The 17,578-nt window shown below is 33.6% G+C and overlaps 1 protein-coding gene across 6 annotated transcripts in view; it reads left to right on the top strand.

The window, feature by feature from the left end:
• The window catches only part of LOC120329225 (dmX-like protein 1), a 51,196-nt gene that overhangs the window by 27,920 nt on the left and 5,698 nt on the right, over positions 1-17,578 (top strand). For 2 of the 6 annotated variants that reach the window (XM_078118879.1, XM_078118884.1), the window contains 20 exons: positions 582-795; positions 1,894-2,001; positions 2,194-2,269; positions 2,560-2,629; positions 3,677-3,829; positions 4,254-4,409; positions 4,800-5,095; positions 6,071-6,192; positions 6,999-7,143; positions 7,303-7,394; positions 7,634-7,669; positions 8,415-8,547; positions 9,509-9,693; positions 10,264-10,420; positions 11,393-11,557; positions 12,415-12,529; positions 13,586-13,669; positions 14,442-14,567; positions 15,419-15,499; positions 16,026-16,162. In XM_078118879.1, the coding sequence (XP_077975005.1) occupies positions 582-795; positions 1,894-2,001; positions 2,194-2,269; positions 2,560-2,629; positions 3,677-3,829; positions 4,254-4,409; positions 4,800-5,095; positions 6,071-6,192; positions 6,999-7,143; positions 7,303-7,394; positions 7,634-7,669; positions 8,415-8,547; positions 9,509-9,693; positions 10,264-10,420; positions 11,393-11,557; positions 12,415-12,529; positions 13,586-13,669; positions 14,442-14,567; positions 15,419-15,499; positions 16,026-16,162 (2,651 nt within the window). The remainder of the gene's footprint in view (positions 1-581; positions 796-1,893; positions 2,002-2,193; positions 2,270-2,559; positions 2,630-3,676; positions 3,830-4,253; positions 4,410-4,799; positions 5,096-6,070; positions 6,193-6,998; positions 7,144-7,302; positions 7,395-7,633; positions 7,670-8,414; positions 8,548-9,508; positions 9,694-10,263; positions 10,421-11,392; positions 11,558-12,414; positions 12,530-13,585; positions 13,670-14,441; positions 14,568-15,418; positions 15,500-16,025; positions 16,163-17,578) is intronic. The other 4 variants (XM_078118880.1, XM_078118881.1, XM_078118882.1 and 1 more) reach the window with 4 other exon arrangements.

Genomic DNA, 17,578 nt, shown 5'->3' with positions numbered 1-17,578 from the left:
AGAACGTTTACATGAACTACTAAATTGCAAGCATTGTATTGACGACGAGTGGCATCTCTCTACAATTTGCGCACGCGACATAGTATTTTTAGGGCTAGAAATATCTGAAATTACGGCAAAACATTGTAGTCAAAAGCTTCTTACTTTTCATATTGCCATGTAAGAATTTCTAAATAGCTGCCCAGAATTGACGCAAGGTGGTGAGCTGGAAATTCAGTTCACAGCCAAGGCGCACATCGACCCACGTTTACGTTTGTATTATGGCCGCCAAAAAAGAAGAAAAATCTATTTTTAAATTGATTTAACAGCTATCTGCGGAACCATTAGGCAAAAAATATGATCTACGACGTATGTTTGTGAGCGCACAATGCTGTAGTATGGTCAAAAACGAGTTTTCTACTTTTACATTGTGACGTCACGGACTCGGAGGATTCGATTCGAGTCCTTGACCTATTACTCGGATTCGTCGAATCTGTGCAATGCCGGGCTCTATTACAACTTACAATTTCTGTTATTTGAGGTATTTATATAATTGTCCTGAAATTTACAACAGTGAATTGCAACCTGTTATGATATCTTAGGCTAACACTTTTGCTTCGTCAAATGACTGGAATGTGCCAACTATTATGGAGACAAGTTATGATGCGGGGATAAAAGATGAACTTGAACTCGACTGGAGTGAGGAAGAGGAGGATAATGAGAGTTTGAGTGAGGAAGATAGACCTAAAGTTAACATAATCGCTCCTACACCAATCAAAAAAGAAATTGAAGAGAAAAAAATGGAAACTCCAAAAAGTGAGAGTATTTTTTAACAATGTAGATCTTTTATCAATTCACAGGAATTGTTTGAAACAAAATCTCACTCACTCAAGAGTTACATGAGTGAGTAATTTTGCACTCAAAAGTGCTACGAGGTAAATTGATGCATATCTATAAGCTACATTTTATGTGTAGAAAATTCGAATTATGATCAGAAGAAATTCTTTTTTGCACATGAACCTAAATCAGGTGTGCACATTCAAATGAGGACATGTGCCAAATTTTTCAAAATATTCTTGTCGCCTGCCACGCACAATCGTTGGTATGGACCATTCCCCGACCTCTGACCCCTGTAAAATTCTTCCTATACTTTACCATTGCAAAATTTTCGGTGCTTATTTTAAGAGTGGTTACGCAAGTTGCCGCCTGTAAGATGGGATATTTGTTTCAAGCCATCATTCTGATCATAGCATTCAACAATCTGATTTTTAAAAGTACCGGTAAAGAATTTTAGCCTAGTCTTTCACAGCTATATATATCTACACTAATTTTTTATTACTGCAATTAAACTGAAACTCCTAAGAAGACAAAGTGATTATTGAATTATTTTATATATATTTACATATCCGAAACACAACTGAAAACTAACGAATAGAATTCAAAAACGCGAAAACGAGGTAATGTTTACGAACAACGCCTTAAAAATCTGTCTGAGCGAGAAAAGTGTCTGAGCGTCACTTTTTGCATCTTGCTGATTGGCCAATGTCACGAAGTAACCAAGGAAGTCGATGCTCGGGGAAACAACCTTTGTAAATGAATTCCCGTAAAACACACATCAAACAGCTTTCAATAATAATACAAAATAACGAATATCTATTTATTGAAACAATTCAATAATGTCCTGAAAAACTGCTGATTTTGATATACCGCAAACGTGATATTTTTATGTATATCAATATTTTTTTTTTTACGAAACCGTTCACGTACCACGTTTGAGCGTATGGCGTGCCAAATTTGGCACGTGTGCCTCGTGTTGTGCACCCCTGACCTAAATCATTGAGTGTAGTAACTCAGTTTCATTATACCATTTTTTGTTTTTTATGTGCAAAAAAACATACGATATTATATATACAGGTGAACCTAAGAAAAGCAAAGCCTTGTATTCAGATATGTATGCTCACCAGTTGAGACTCATGGCTTGTTTGAAAATTTTCGTATCAGAGTTGAAGTCATTGGCGATGAGTGAGTATTAATATTTTATTCCTGAATTTTATATTCATAGTGATTATGTTTTGTTATTCTTGTAATGTTATTATACTTTTTTGGATAAGAAGTGGTCCTACTAAACGTTCTGTTATTAATTAATGTTTGATGATTAACATTTAATATCATTCTTTTATGATATAATCATACATAATCCTAATATATTTTCAGCATATCATTCTGATGGAGGACAAATCAGAGATCAGCTCAGTTCATGGCTTGAAAAAGAAACCGAAGTACTCCATAGGTTTGTGTTTTTTTATCATTTTTTTCAATACTTTATTATTGAAGAGTTTGATTGTCAAATTATATTGAATTATACAAGCTATATTGTCAAAAATAATATTTATCCATATTTTTCAAATGAAAAAATAAAAATTTTGGACTGTTATAGTTTTACTCAAGAAATACTAACTGTATTTCGTTCTGGCCTTCGTGTCCATATATTTGGGCATCGCATTCTTATTTTTACCAAGAATTGTCTTTACGCAATGATGCCAATTTTTCCATACTTTAACAACCTCCTCTTGCATTCAGATTGTCACCTCATTCTCATATAAAATCTCCGACAGCAAAACTAGCAGATGTTCAACAAGGTCATGATACCGTAAGTAATTTTTTGGATTAGAACAAGTCTATTTAGTCAAAATCAACATCAAAAATTACCAGTGCAAGAGTATTATAAAGTTACGGATTACTCTTCTCGGTTTTAAATCCCATGCCCTCACCTCAAATAAGAGTAACTTCTCACATATCGCGAGAGGGTCCCCAGGGGTTCACGAGAAGATTTCCAGGGGTACTTGGACGGCAGTTGAGTTTTTGTGTGTTGCTGTTTTTTAATATCCTTTATTACTATCAGAGGAAAATGCGTGTCGATTGAAACTAAATGCCAATTGGTACGTAGATTTTCCACGATGTTGCGTTGTTGTGATTGTGATGCAACAATGTGAAATTCACGATTTTGCAGGCAAACTGTGAAATCTTGTAAGACAGCATGCTGCGAGCATCAGATAAAGTGATTATGCTTATTAGAACTTGGGAGAGATTTTAAGAATTCGGAGGACAAGGGCAATAACATCAACACGAAGATTTAATTTAGTTACATCTGGTCAATAAATTGTTGTGAATATTGTCACAACTTTGTCTGATTACCGGGGGTTCCCGTAGATTTTGTCATGACTCGGGGGGGGGGGGGGGGGTACTTAACAGAAAAAAGGTTGAGAACCCTTGGTTTAGAATCATGTGCTTTTAAGTGTTCAGTGTAGTTGTTTTCAACTGGGGGTTCCGCTTCACCCTAGGGTTCCACCAGCACAGTCGAGGAGTTCCGCAAGTTTCCATTTAAATTCGAGAGTCCATATTAATATTTTTTTATGCTTCAGTAATAAACTTGTTACACTCTATTAAAAAGCATTTTGATTTGCCAGTGTTTGGTTTGCTTTTATATATTTTCATAGTCTAACAAACTCATGATACAATAAAACCATTGCACAAGAGTTCCTTTTGCGACTGAAATGTTTAATTGAGTTTCCGCTTCCCTGAGAGGTTGAAAACCGCTGTATAATTGCAAAGTATTTTTGCATGAATTTCAGATTTGTGTTGGTATAACCATCGCTGTAATTCATTTTAATTTAGTATTTTTACTTCTACGTACTAGGACCGAAGTCAAAAAAGCGACTTCTCAAGTGGATCAGAATCTGAAGAGGAACACAAAATGAGTTACTCCAGAAAAACAGAAGGAGATTCTCCAGCAGGAGGAACTCTGATGCCTGCACCGTCCTTACACGAGTTATATCTTGCAGAAAAACAGGCAAGTTAAATTCCATTCCATAACTAATAACATTATATTTGTTACATGAAAATACTTAAGGATTTATAGAAGAATATAATAGATAAGAATTCGCTCTTTTTGTTATTTTGAAATGACCTTTGAAATTCAATAGCTATGGCTTTTGCTCAGAATAAGTCTCCAGACAAGCTTTATTATACAACTTTTGTTCATTCATTTTGCTTTGATCAAGGCCCAGTATAAGCAGGTTGCACACTCCTGCGTTAGCACACTAATTGACTTCATTGACATGAGTAAGTTTTAAAGATTAAATGTCATTGGATTTCTCACCTATGGTTAAAATGGTTGAAATTGACTCCTATGCACAACAATGATATTTCAACTTGAAGACTCAGCTTGAATAACAGTTGGACTTTCTACGAAACAATCAAATTGCTTTTTTTAGGATTGGAAAATCCGACGTGAAATGGCATGTCATCGTAGAAGATGGTTGAGACAATATAGAAGATTTTTACGAACGTTGTTGTCATATTGTGGATTGCATGATGATGCCCAAGGATCATTGTCTCCTCTGAGAATGGAATTACTATTGTTATTACAGGTAATGTATGGGTATTTTGATTTGCAGAATTGAAGCATTTTAGAAGTCTTCTAGATAGCTCGGCTTTTTCAGCTTGACAGTGCATCGTGCTAAGCAAGGGCAATACGCTTGCCAGCGCATCTCTGATTACCCTGCATGGGTTCACTGGTTTGAATCCTGTAGGGAAAAATTATTTGCGAGATGATTGCTGGGCTGTTCACGCTGGTTGGTTACAGCTTCCTCCACTATCACGTCTAGGCATCCAAAACAAACAACTGGATAACTAATCCTGTACCTGACATGGACTGGTAATCGAACAGGAGGCCAAATATACCAAAGCATATTTTTTCGTTTTGTGGCCGAAATATGTGACAATTTCGGAAAAAACTTTTTATTTCATCTATATTTCAGGAATCACTACAAGAACGAACACCCCAACAGCTTTCGTCACCCGTTCCCAACCCCACGTCCATACCCCTTCTATCATCCAGTGTTGTGGCATGTCGTACCGTTGTAGCTGAACCCACAGCCAGATTGTCACATATGGCACAAGATATTTTAGCCAACTTACTCAATTTCACTTATCCACCACCTTATAACACATGGACAGCAACCCAGTCAGCTACCGTTGTCTTATGCAGACAAGCAGAATCTCTGTCTTCATGTATTTATCAAAGTCTTTGTGATACTAATTCGAAGACATACAGGTAGGTGTTTTTATGTTCTTTATCATTTCAGTATATTCTCGCATATAAGCCGACCCCCTAAAAACGACCGCAAAATGGTAAATTTATTAAAAATTGCACATCAGCTGACTCTATAAATCGTAACACGCTCTATCACAAAGAATTAGTGTGATCAGAGTTTTGTGCTTATATTCCGAATTTTTAGTTCGATCAGAGGTATGTGCGTATAATTTGAGTATTTAGTGTGATCAGAGTTATGTGTGTATAAGCCGACCCCCTCAGTTTGGCACCTGTTTTTTCGAGTTCAAACTCTCCTTATATGCGAGGAATTGACGAACCGTATTCATTGTTTGTAAATCACTTACGCTGGAATAAAAAATTTCGTCAAGGGTGCAATTCACGACTCTATAAGGTGTCCTCGTGTTTAAACAGCTAAAAATTGCGTGTCGCTCACCTCCCATTGGGCATAACTCCTTATGAGAGTATCTTTCCTATTTCAAATATTCACTAATCGACGTCCATTTCTTCGTAGTCGACAGTAACCATATTGCATTATTCGTTTTTTCGTATCATGAATGAGCTACCTGTTATGTATTTGCTGTAAGAAAATGAATGCATTAGTATGTGTATCCTTGTGAATGTTGCAATTTTGTATCAAAATTTGGTTCTCCAACGAAGATTTCTTCTTAAATTTCTGTTAATCTGGAATCGGGGGTCAAATATTTTTGTCAAGTTGGGGCTAGAACCGACTGTGAAAATGTATTCAAATGTTCTGGGTTCAATATGTTGTTGCTTGATAAGTCCTATTCATACTAGTATCTTCTGCCTATTTGGTCAAAACAGTCAGCCTGAGTTAACCAATTCATCCAAAGTGTAACAAAATTACAATTTCTATGCGTTAGAAATTATTTCAATGTTCTAATTCCTTTTAATGTATAGAGTGATGTTGCACAAATACAGCGAAGCAACAAATAAAAAATATCTTTTATTTGTCAGGGCCCGTTTACTTGATAATGACAGAACGCACATACCAGATACCCTGCATCTACCTGGATCTGTGGGCAGTGGATTCGAACAAAAATATGTACCACCTGGTACTCAACCATCACAATGGCCAGGTAACGTGCTTTGTTTGACACAAATGGAACCTATTGTTATTGAAACAAAAAAAATTTTTTTTATTTGCATGACCAACAACTATCATATTTTCAGTAATAACAGTAGAAGATTTCATAGGAATGCTATTCTTCCTACTTCTCCGCAAATATTCTCTGGGCTTACTGGGGTCCATGGCTTATATTGGCCCAAATTTTGTTGAATAATGCCAACAAATTTGTTTTGGTATGAGATGGGTATAATCCACGAGAGAGAAGGTTTTTGGAAGAAAATATGTTTTTTCAAAGGGTTGCATTGAGAAAAGTACATAATTTTTTCAAAAGCCCATATCATGGCGGCTGGCATTGTTGAACCAGAAATGAAAAAATATAATATTATATAACAATTTATGGTTTGAATATTTTAAACAAATTTTATATGTAGTTGTAAGAAATTTCTAACAAAACCTGTTGTGCAAGAGCAAGGCACGAAATGAAATGCGGACAACAGTTTGGAAAACCCTGATCTAGGACGTTTCACACGGTGACCGAACATTTGAACCCATGCGTATATCCACGGGTTCAATCTATATGCGGGTGCTAAAACCCATGGGTTAGGGTTAGTATGGGTTTAACTATCCGTGAAACAAAAAAAATTCCATAGGTGCAATAGCATACAGGTGTAATTGTCATGGGTTCAAATGTACGTGGGTTCAAATGTAATGGAACCGTTTCACACAAATGTTCTCCATGGAATATATGTTTCAAATGACATGAGTTGTTCTGTTTTATTGGGTCACCCTGTTTTATCTTTATAATCTATGTTACAGGTGTTGTATCTCTGAAGGCATTGTTAAGTTCGGAATCAGACAGCCGTCCAAAATTGATTGTACTCTTATGTGAATCTTTGGTGGCTGTGTATATCAGTTTATTGGTTCATGGATTGCAGACTTGTAACTCGTTGTTATTGTACAGGTACTCAGCTTTTATGTATTTATATGCAACTGTTTAAATTAACCATTTTCATTAACTGGCTAACTAATTCCATACCCGACATGGACTGGTAACCGGACGAGAGGTCGTGCTTTGCCATATGATTAACCCTCTCATGGGCTTTCCTGTTATTATTTTCAGACTTGTGAGCAATTCAATCTCTGAAAAAACATGGAATGCAGTATTTGGTGGAGGTGCAAGAGTTATTGTGAAATATACAAAACCAATATCAGGTAATATGTTGGAATTTGTTAACAATACCTTAAAATTGCTAATAAAATAATCATAGACGAAATATATAACCTATTAACTTCTAAAAAATACTGAAAAATGTTAAAATAGACTTGCTTTATTAATTGACAATTAATTGACATTTTTTTTATTTGTAGCTGATTTAAACTAACTGAATGACAAAGTTTAAATTTTCGTTTAAAGTTTAAATTTTTATATTTATTTTTATTAAATAATATAGGACAGATTGTCCGACGTTCTTATAGTCGTGAACATAGTAAGTATATGTAGATTTATGTACAATCATCAATTTAATTAACATTCATCCTCATTTAATTTTTTAATTTATACTTTGCTTTTTTCCAACAAAGCAGTTTTTTAGTATTCCGCTAGCGCTAACATTCAGTTAATTTTAGTTCATTTAATTTTTTACCATTTTTTGTTATTTTTATCTTTGCTTTGTATTTATGTTTTGTTTTGTCAAACCTTCTTTATCGCTTTTTTAATTTTTTTTCAATATTACGGTAATTTTTTTGTTTAACTCCAATATCTCATTGCTTATTATTTATATAGCCGTTATGGCTTGGAATAATAAATTACATAATTTTTAGAAAAACAAAAAATTAGGTTTTATTGTTTACTTATCCAATGATGTCATGGCTATCAGAATTCTTGAAATCTCTTTTTTAATTAATACACTCCATTTAATATTTCAAGCACATATCTGAACAATGTTTCATTGTAAAAAAATATCACAACTCATTAACAAAATAACACACAGGTATACAGTATTTTCAATTTTTTATGCATAGCAGAATTATTACATGCCCAAGCTCAAAAATAAGATAGATTCATTTATGAACAAAATTACAGACAATCTAAATACCAAGATCTTCTGAGAGAAGGATTATGGTGGCGTCATGCACACCAAAAAAGGCTGATTTATTCTACGCTTTCTTGTATATTTTTCCTTCTTATGTTTATTGCTATTAATATCAACCTATAAACATAACTTATTTTAGTCGGATCACCAAATCGTGCTATTGATGGCAGCAAAGTGCGAGATAAATTAAATCGAAAAGTTTTATCTTATTCTTTGGAAAGAAAAGGAAGTTTCTCTGAGAGTTTTCATAGCAATGATGCAACTTCTTACAGGTAATAATCACAATGTTTTATTCATTTTTGTGCGCAATCTTTTTTATATGATATTTTTACATCTCCACTCTGAAAAAGGCTGCGAACAAGTATCCACTATTACGTAACTATGATGACATCACAGGTTACACACCCACATCTCACCCAGGGTCTAATTCAGTGTTTCCCAACCTATGGGTCGCAACCCCAAAACTGGGTCGCCTAAAAAAATTTTCATGAGTCGCTTGTTTTTTATCAACAATAATCTAAAAGTTACTAATTTTATTTAAGTGTTGCTCAATAGTAATCGTATATATGGAAAGTATCACAGCCTAAAAACTTTCATTTATTTTTCAAGTAAAGCCATGCCACGATTTCAATACTTCGATGAGGGCAAACAATCGCAGCTTTTTCACTTGAGTGTGAATTTCATTCTACCATCTTTCTGGAATGCTGTATTTTTAATTGTGTACTCAATATCTCAATAAAACACCTGGATATATGGTCACTCTGGTGCGATGCCATAGTTTTGCTCCATGTTTTAAGTTTCAGATATATAGGACTTATCTTTAAATTTACACTTTGGATATTAGGACTATCGAACAAGAGAGCTATGCTCAAATATATGGACACTAAGGCCAAGACTAAGTAGTATCAAATCTTTAACAGTATCGGTAGTCTGACCACCTGATCACTGAGATATGATCACAAACCACAGCACACAATTTTTAATTTTGACGATGTCATCATACAAAACTTGGAAGTGATTAACGAATTCCATAAAGCTCACAGATATTTTTGAAATAAATAAGAGTAATGACCTCCTAGCAACAACAACAAGCTTTAACCACTGAAAAATTTCAAGCCAATTGGTCCCGTAGTTGAAGATAAAAAAACATTTTTCCACAACAACAACATAATAACAACAAAATGATTCATATGTCCACTTTGTGTCCAATAACAAAACAACATTTGTCTTTAGGGAGAAATTTGTTGCTCCTGAAACCACATTATGGGATTGGTTTCTTTCTAAACCACTGATAACGTTCTCTGGTGCTGAAGATATAAGCTTTGAATCTGACAGTGATAATGATGATGATGATAATGATAGTATCAGTATAACTGATGATGAAGATGAATTTGGTGAATTGAAAACAGAAGTCAAAGGTCAGATTTTTTCTCATTCAACTACTGATATCTTGTATAATGTCTTGTTCAGAGAGATTACAGACTTTTGGCTCATGCGCGCTCGGCTCACGTAGACTAATAAAAGATAAAACAATTTGGTTGGTTTCTTTTCCCCAGAGTACATTTTCTGTTTTTCTTCAATTAGAAATAGTCCTTGCTAGATGTTATAAGTTTAAATTTTGTCTGTAGGTAGGAACATATGGAAAGACATTTACAATATTAGACATATATTATATACAGGAGCACAGCCAGAATTATGAAACCGCAATGTGCTAAAACGGTGCTGTTACTTTTGAGTAAAATATAGAAATTTTGCATCAAAATTTTTTTCGAAATGGGGTGTTATGATCACCGTAACCCCCCGCTGGCTACACCCCTGATAATTTATATAAAAATCATGGGAGGCATTTCCATGTTTATTGCTAGATTAACATTTTTTAATTTGTGATCATGAAATTTTGTTATACATTGGTTAACTAACGAACCAATATTAGTCGAAAATACTGTAAATTTAATGATCAAAATCACAGTTATATTTGTTTATTTCAGTAACGGAACATGGGAATCCAAATTCTTATAGTTGGCATATTCTCAGATTGACCGTAGTAAGATCTGTTTTACAAAACTTGAAATCGTTTTTACCAACGACTGGATTAGAACTTTCAGAACTTGGAATTTCATCTCCTATGTTAAACAATGTTATGCAGTAAGTAGAGTTTGTTTAATAGCTAGAATTTGTTAATTATTTCATTAATTATTAAAACTAATATACTTACATTGCTGTTATAAGTCTGATGAAAAAATTTATGATTCGTTCGATATGTGCACTGAATACACTAAACTCTCAAGTGTTTGATAGAAGTGTCTAAATGCTAAGCCATGAGTCAAGCGTCATCTGAGTAGAGGAAGGAATCATTTCATTTAGATAGCTGAAGTCACTTCAAATACTTATAAATAGTAATTTGAGTTCATCTCTAGCTGTGTCGATGACTTGAATTTAGCAGTATTGAAATAAGGCAAAGGTATATTTAATTGCTAAAGTAGAAATTTTGTAGCGTTCAGAATCTGAATTTTAAATCATAGTAACCAAAGTCGAAATCTGAGGTAGAAACTAAAAAAGCATTCGCAAACTACAATTAAAAAACTTGCATATGCCAAACTTTTTGCGTTCAAGATTTGGTTTTCTGGGAGACACCAAGGGAGTACAACACGACTTAAACATATTTAGACAAATTGAAATTGATTGTGATACAGAACGCAAAATATCAAAACTTTGAATATGCATATTAACATGCTCACATGTTCAAAACTATCAATTTTATTCAAAACATTAAACCATGTGCTGCTTACAGGTACTGATAGGCATAGCTAATTTATGGCTAGTGTATCGTAGTCTATTTTGATTATTTCAACTAAACCAAAGGGACTTGGAAGACAAAATGACAATTTAGTTATTTGGTTTACAACTATTTTCTCGAAACACAACTAAATACTGACAAATAGCATGCAAACTACCAAAAAGAGGCAATATTTACGACCACGCTTGAATATTTGTCTGAGCGATGGCATAAATTGCAATTGTTACGTCATTGTTGACTTATTGTTGATTTGTAATCGCTGCGAAAATTAACCAAGGAAATCAATGCTTGGGGAAACATCTATTATTCCCATATTTCAGATTACTTGGACACTGGCAAATTTCTCTTGCTAAAGAATTAGAATCTTTCACAAATCCTCCAGATGATTATATAAAAGGAATTCAAGATGTCGGTACATCATTACGTGGAAGACCAGCAATTCTTAAACACCAGGCTATGTTGGACCCAAATAATACTCCATTCAGGTAAAAAAACTATTTAATATTAAGCCATTGAAAGACTGTTTGCTTTTTGCTCTGAATAAGTCCCTGTACAAGCAGCTACGGCTAACTAAGGAGCCAATATATAATGATTGGACGGAATTTTTCCGATTTACGAGATTTTAACTTGCAAGGCCATCATATTTGTAGCTTTTTGACCACAAGGTCAGTGGTTACCAACCTTTTTTCAAGCGACTCAAATTTAAAAAAAAATTCATTTTGTAAAATCCTGTGACGCAAGGATATTCTTCCATACTGATCGGTATGTAGTGCTTTTAATCTTTTATGACCGCAAAATTAAATGGCAACTACAAAACAGTCATTTTTACATTCTAGTTATTTCAACAGAAATAACTGCTTGTTAGTGAGTTGCTTTTGTTTGCCATCAGCGGGTTTTTGAAATCCTGGCATGGGTTCACTTAGAGTCTTGGACAAAACAGATGCTGTATCCTTTTTATGCTGTGATATTTTCCACGTACAAAATTACGATTGAGCAATACCAAATATAAAATAAACAAAAAAATTTACTAAATATATTATTGTCAAAAAAACAGATGACCCAAGAAGTTTTTCAGGCGACCCAGTTTTGGGTCGTGACCCATAGGTTGAGAAACTAAACTCTTCACTAGGCCACTGCTCCCACATAAAAAATAAAAATTTTCGTTGTTTTGAAAATTAGTAACCTTTTGGACATGAATCAAACTATAATTGTTTTGAAACTTTTTTTTTCATTAATCAATAGTTAGTGTAGTTTTCTGGTAACAGAACCCTGTTCGTTTTCATGTTTTGATTATTTCTCTCATGGTATTCCTTTCATTTTCTATAAATTCTGTTCTATTCAGTGGTTCATCCATTGATGTTCTGGGTGCAAGACGTCTCTGGCATTGCTTGGTTCGCAAAGAAAATTTACAAGATCTTTTCATCCGGTACATTTTCAAGAAAAAAGTACCTGTGGAGGTATGTTTTGAATGTTTTTTTATGTGCTAATTTTAGCATGGATGTGTCTTGGAATTGGCGGTCTGTTTGTAGTTGCTTAGCAATGTAGTAAAATGAAGTTGATTAGTTATGTGTTAATGTTCAATAACAATAAAATTCACATAATGTCTGTGTGAGTGTGTGTCTTAACGATATGTGTGCAATATTAGCTGATTAAATCAAAATTTAAACTAAATTGTCCATTTTTTGTGTGATAATGAACACATTTTTTGATTGTGTGCCTGCTATGTGGAAAAATACTATTAAGGCTAATATTTACAATCTTGATTGTGTGTGCAATACTGAATAATTAGGGCAAAATTTCACATATTTTGATTATGTGTGGTATATCTGGTAATTGGCAAAATTTCACATATTGTGAGTATGTATCTGGTAATTAAGCAAAACTTCACATATAATGAGTATGTATCTGGTAATTAGGCAAAATTTCACATAATATGAGTATGTGTGTTGTAAATGGTAATTGGGCAAAATTGCACATACGTGTATTGTAACGAGTAATTGAGCAAAATTTCACATATAGTGTGGATGTGTATTTTAGTCATGTAAATACATGAAAGCAACTACATGGCTGATTTGATAAAGAATTTGCAATTTTTTTAGCCGACGTGCAATCACATTAGGAGCACCGTAAATCTTGTAACAGAAATTTATTAAATGATTGTAATAAATAAAATATCTAAATTTTAACATTTGAGGCAATGAAAGATAAAATAATTTTCACTGTTCAACTATTAATAGCTTCATGAGCATTGATCCAATCTTCCTTCATTAAAACTTACAATTCGGCCAAAATGTTGATGCTAACTATTTTTACTAACTATCAGCTGTAAATCATTTTGCCATTTGCATTGCATGTTCTTTACTAGCCAGCAATGTTGCATGCTTAAATCATTCTTGTTGGATATGTGACCTTGGATTTAATTTCACATAAAACAAGTATATGAACCATACATGTGCTTGGTTATGTGTGATCCAATTTCACATATACAACAAACAACAACATACATATAATAGACAAAGAAACATCCAAAACATTTGGAACGAAGAGACACAGTAAATACAAATCTTGGTTCACCAATTCATACCAATCAACAAAAGGTAGGTACCAACCAGATTTGGTATTTTTACCAGTGTACCATTTCGTTTTAAACTAACCAACCCCAAACTTAGAACCAAGCTAAATTTAGTTAATGGTAGTTATTTTGGTATTTTCATCTTCAAAAATCCTTAATTCTGGTATTTTTGCTAATATGGTATAAGCATGGTAGCATTGGTTAAATTGATTGGTTTTACCAGTTCATTAATTAGCATGGTTTTAATATAGTTTAGTATGTTAACTTGATTGACTAATTAATTTGTTTAATGATTATTCTTTCATTTTTCTAAATCAATTATTATCATGATATTTTATAATCAAACTGCATTATTTCCTGGATATTATTGATATTCAAATTATTCAAAATTATCTCTTTTAGTTATCATGTAATTATATATGTAATGAATTTTGTTTTAAATAACAGTTTTCTTTTGAAGATTCCGAAACACTGAATTGAATAGAAACATACATTCATAAATAAAATTAAAATATATTCCACAAATTGTCTCCCAAAATAGTAAATTCCTATCGCTCAGAAGATGCTTATACAATGCCTTGTTTGGAGAGACAACATAAAACGAATAAAAATGATTTATCTTTTGACTCTGAGATCTTTATACATAACTCACAGCACAGGAATGTAGGCCTATGTAATTTGCATGAAACCCTGATTCAATTACTTGTAAATCACAGTTAAATTGTAAATTTTTTGTTGCATTTTTGTTGTATTTATGTTGTTTCGTGTTTGTTTTTGTTGTCTTGCTTGCAACATAGGCTGATCTACCGTCACCTGCGTCCACTAAAAAACTAGGGGCTCGTCGAGCCACTATTGCTGTTATGTCTCCTGGTGCTGATAACAGCAATCAACAATTTCGTTTTGGAGATCAAAAACACAAACTGGTAGGTTCACGTTAATGAAAGAAGTTTGTTTTGAACAGAAAGAATTTCTGTTTTTGTCGTACAGTTTTGTGATAAGTTGCATCACTAAAATTTTAAAATATAGATAGTTTAGGAAGGAATTTTTAAAGTGATTTCATATATTTTATTAAAAAAACAACCTATTCAAAATTCCTGCTTTTCAGTAAAATTAGCCATTTTTACAATGAATTTGTGATTCTAGAGCAAAACTTGGCATATTTTACGAGCTTGTGAAAATTACCAGTATCACAAATAGGGATGGAAATATAATTTTTTGATATCTCACCCAGGGTATAAAAAATTGAGGCGATGTCCAATTAGAAAGATTCCAGTTCAAAATTCACAGTTCAAAATTATTGTAAATAAAACAACATTTTTTTCAGCTATTTCAAGTCATTTTGTTTCAACAAAATCAAATTTATTTTAATCAGATGCTGTTGGTGATTCAATATTATTTAGCTTTATTTTTGTTTTTTTTAACTACTAAAAACTATGCCTTTGTGGTAGATTTATATGGTACATATTTACATGAAGAGCAAATTAATTATGTGCATTTGCATTGTTTTTAAATTTCACTGCCCACAAAAGGACTTAAAATATCAAAATCACGCAACAACAAAATCACTGTAGATTCACACGTTGTTTGTATCTTCCCGCATTTGCATTAATCTCAATAAGTAGTATAGATGAGTTGTATTGTTATCTGGGTTCAGTGACAGTTATCAGTGGAATCGTTAAAAATATTGGGGAAGTTTTACTGTTAAATGTCATGCAACCAGCTAATATATTTAGCAATGCTTACTAGTTATTTACTTTGTATCTACATATTATAGGGCTCGACAGACAGAGGTGTCGGTAAAGTCAAGATATTACACAAGGAAACAGAAATTATAAGCTCGTTCTGCATCAATAATGTAAGTTTTAATAACAATTTTTCTGTGATGTTCTCTTTAGTCAAGGCTATAAACAACCATTAACTCAATGCAACTGAATTTTTGTATCTGGACGACAGACGTCATTGCAATTTAAGATAGATAACGTTAGTTTGTGCTGATATTATATTCATATTTCGGAAACTAAGCGGGAAAAATTTGTATTTTCTGTTGTTTTTTTGTGGTATTTCACTGCATTCTTTTGCTCAAAATCGATCTTAACAGTAAGTCACTTGAAACACGAGCTTTTTTTTCTAATTAGATAGTTTTTCATTAGAATATGATATACAATAGCTTTATCTTTAACTTGAAAAACTATTTTACATTCAAACCTTTTTGTCTGCATATTATACAGGACGGCCCAGCAATAGATTAACAGTTTTGAAAATATTGTTCAAATGTTCTGTAACTTTTTGACCTTATTCCAACACAGCTTTATAGAAATAGTAATTGTTTTCTAATAAATATCAGTAAATTTTAAATATGCATTCTCAATGCATTATGACAGGCTAATCCAAATTGTGTTGTTCTGGCAACAAATCGTGATGTTCAAGAACTGGATATATCAACATTACTTGCTTCTGATACATGGTCATGGGTGGAAGAAGATATATCAACTAGTCTAGAGGATGTACAGAAACCAATGTAAGAATTTTTCAGATATTATTCATCGTTTAGCAAAGGTTTACATTGTATGCTGATTATTGTTACCAATTACAATGGCAGCTCTGGATTTTGTAAAAAGATTGGTGACCAATGGGTAAAATTATCAGATTACCATAATCAAGTTTGCTTTAGTTTGTTTTTGGACATGGTGGCCTGATAGTTGGGGCATCCCCCATAACATGATATATTGGCTAAGCAAGGCCAATGATAGTTACATATTAGTGAATAGTATTAGTGATCCTTGTTTGAAGTGAAGGACTCAATGAAAGGATAGGATTTACATATTTATCCTGAAGGAGAGGAAAGCTGATAAAACAGCTTAGTGATATGGCAAACCACGACTCCTGTCTGGTTACCAGACCATATCGGGTATAGGATTAGTTCAGCCAGTTATTTGTTTCATGGACTTGGATGCAAGGACTTGAGGGTGGAGTAAACCATAATTGTCCTGTAGTTATGTAAACCACACTACGATGGCGAGGAGTCCAATAATCTTCTGGCACATAATTATCCCTCACAGGATTTGAACTTGCAAATTTACCAGAGATGCACTGACGAGCGTATTCCTAATGAGTCGTATTAAACATTTAAACTTGTTGAACAATCTGTCATTGTCCTTTTTAAACAGGCTACATTACAGGGGCGGACACTTTCCATAATTTTGGGGGGGCGAACTTGGATCGCCTACCGAAAAACACCGCGCCGTGTATCGTCACGTAACAATAACCTGTCGATGTCATTCTCTAAGTATTAGCATGTCATTTTGCTACTCATATATCGAGTACCTAGGCTGCTTTGATCGGACACGGAACTTGCGCGTCACTGAACCAATTTCTTGAATTCCGCGAGAATTAGCCCACGGCTCTTGCTAACAAACAGAAAATAACATATTTGAGGAGTCTTATTAGGTTATTGTTTCAATTGCTAGTTCTGCATAAAGCGCACTAACGCCGTTTCGTAAAATTAGAAATCCAAAACAAGGTAACAAGCTATTGTGCGAATTTTTTTCCTAAATTTTACCAAGGAATTATCATTTGACTAGTAGAATTGCCATTATTGCCGATTTATTAAATCATCATTTGAACTCGAAATAACATTCAGGATTCGACTTTGCAGGGTTTTTATTTATAATTTTATACGAAAATAAACAGGCACAAGTTCAGGCGCGAGGCCAGGATTTAAAAAAAGGCGGAGGGGGTCAAAGTCGGAACTTCCCATTGCCGTCTGCAACAAGCACCGCGATTATGCGCTCGTTAAAAGAGCCGCCTATTTAAGCGTATAATGATTTTTCTGTCGATCCATGACAGCCACGAGATTCTAAAATGTCCTTATATATTAATTTAATAATGTGCAACGGAACTCGCGGTTGCGACTTCTTACGTCAAAAAAAAATAT

Source organism: Styela clava, chromosome 12 (genome assembly GCF_964204865.1).
Source record: "Styela clava chromosome 12, kaStyClav1.hap1.2, whole genome shotgun sequence".
In the NCBI taxonomy this organism is placed as follows: domain Eukaryota; kingdom Metazoa; phylum Chordata; class Ascidiacea; order Stolidobranchia; family Styelidae; genus Styela; species Styela clava.
The sequence above is the reverse complement of the archived record's forward strand: the minus strand, read 5'-3'. Positions and strand labels throughout refer to the sequence as shown.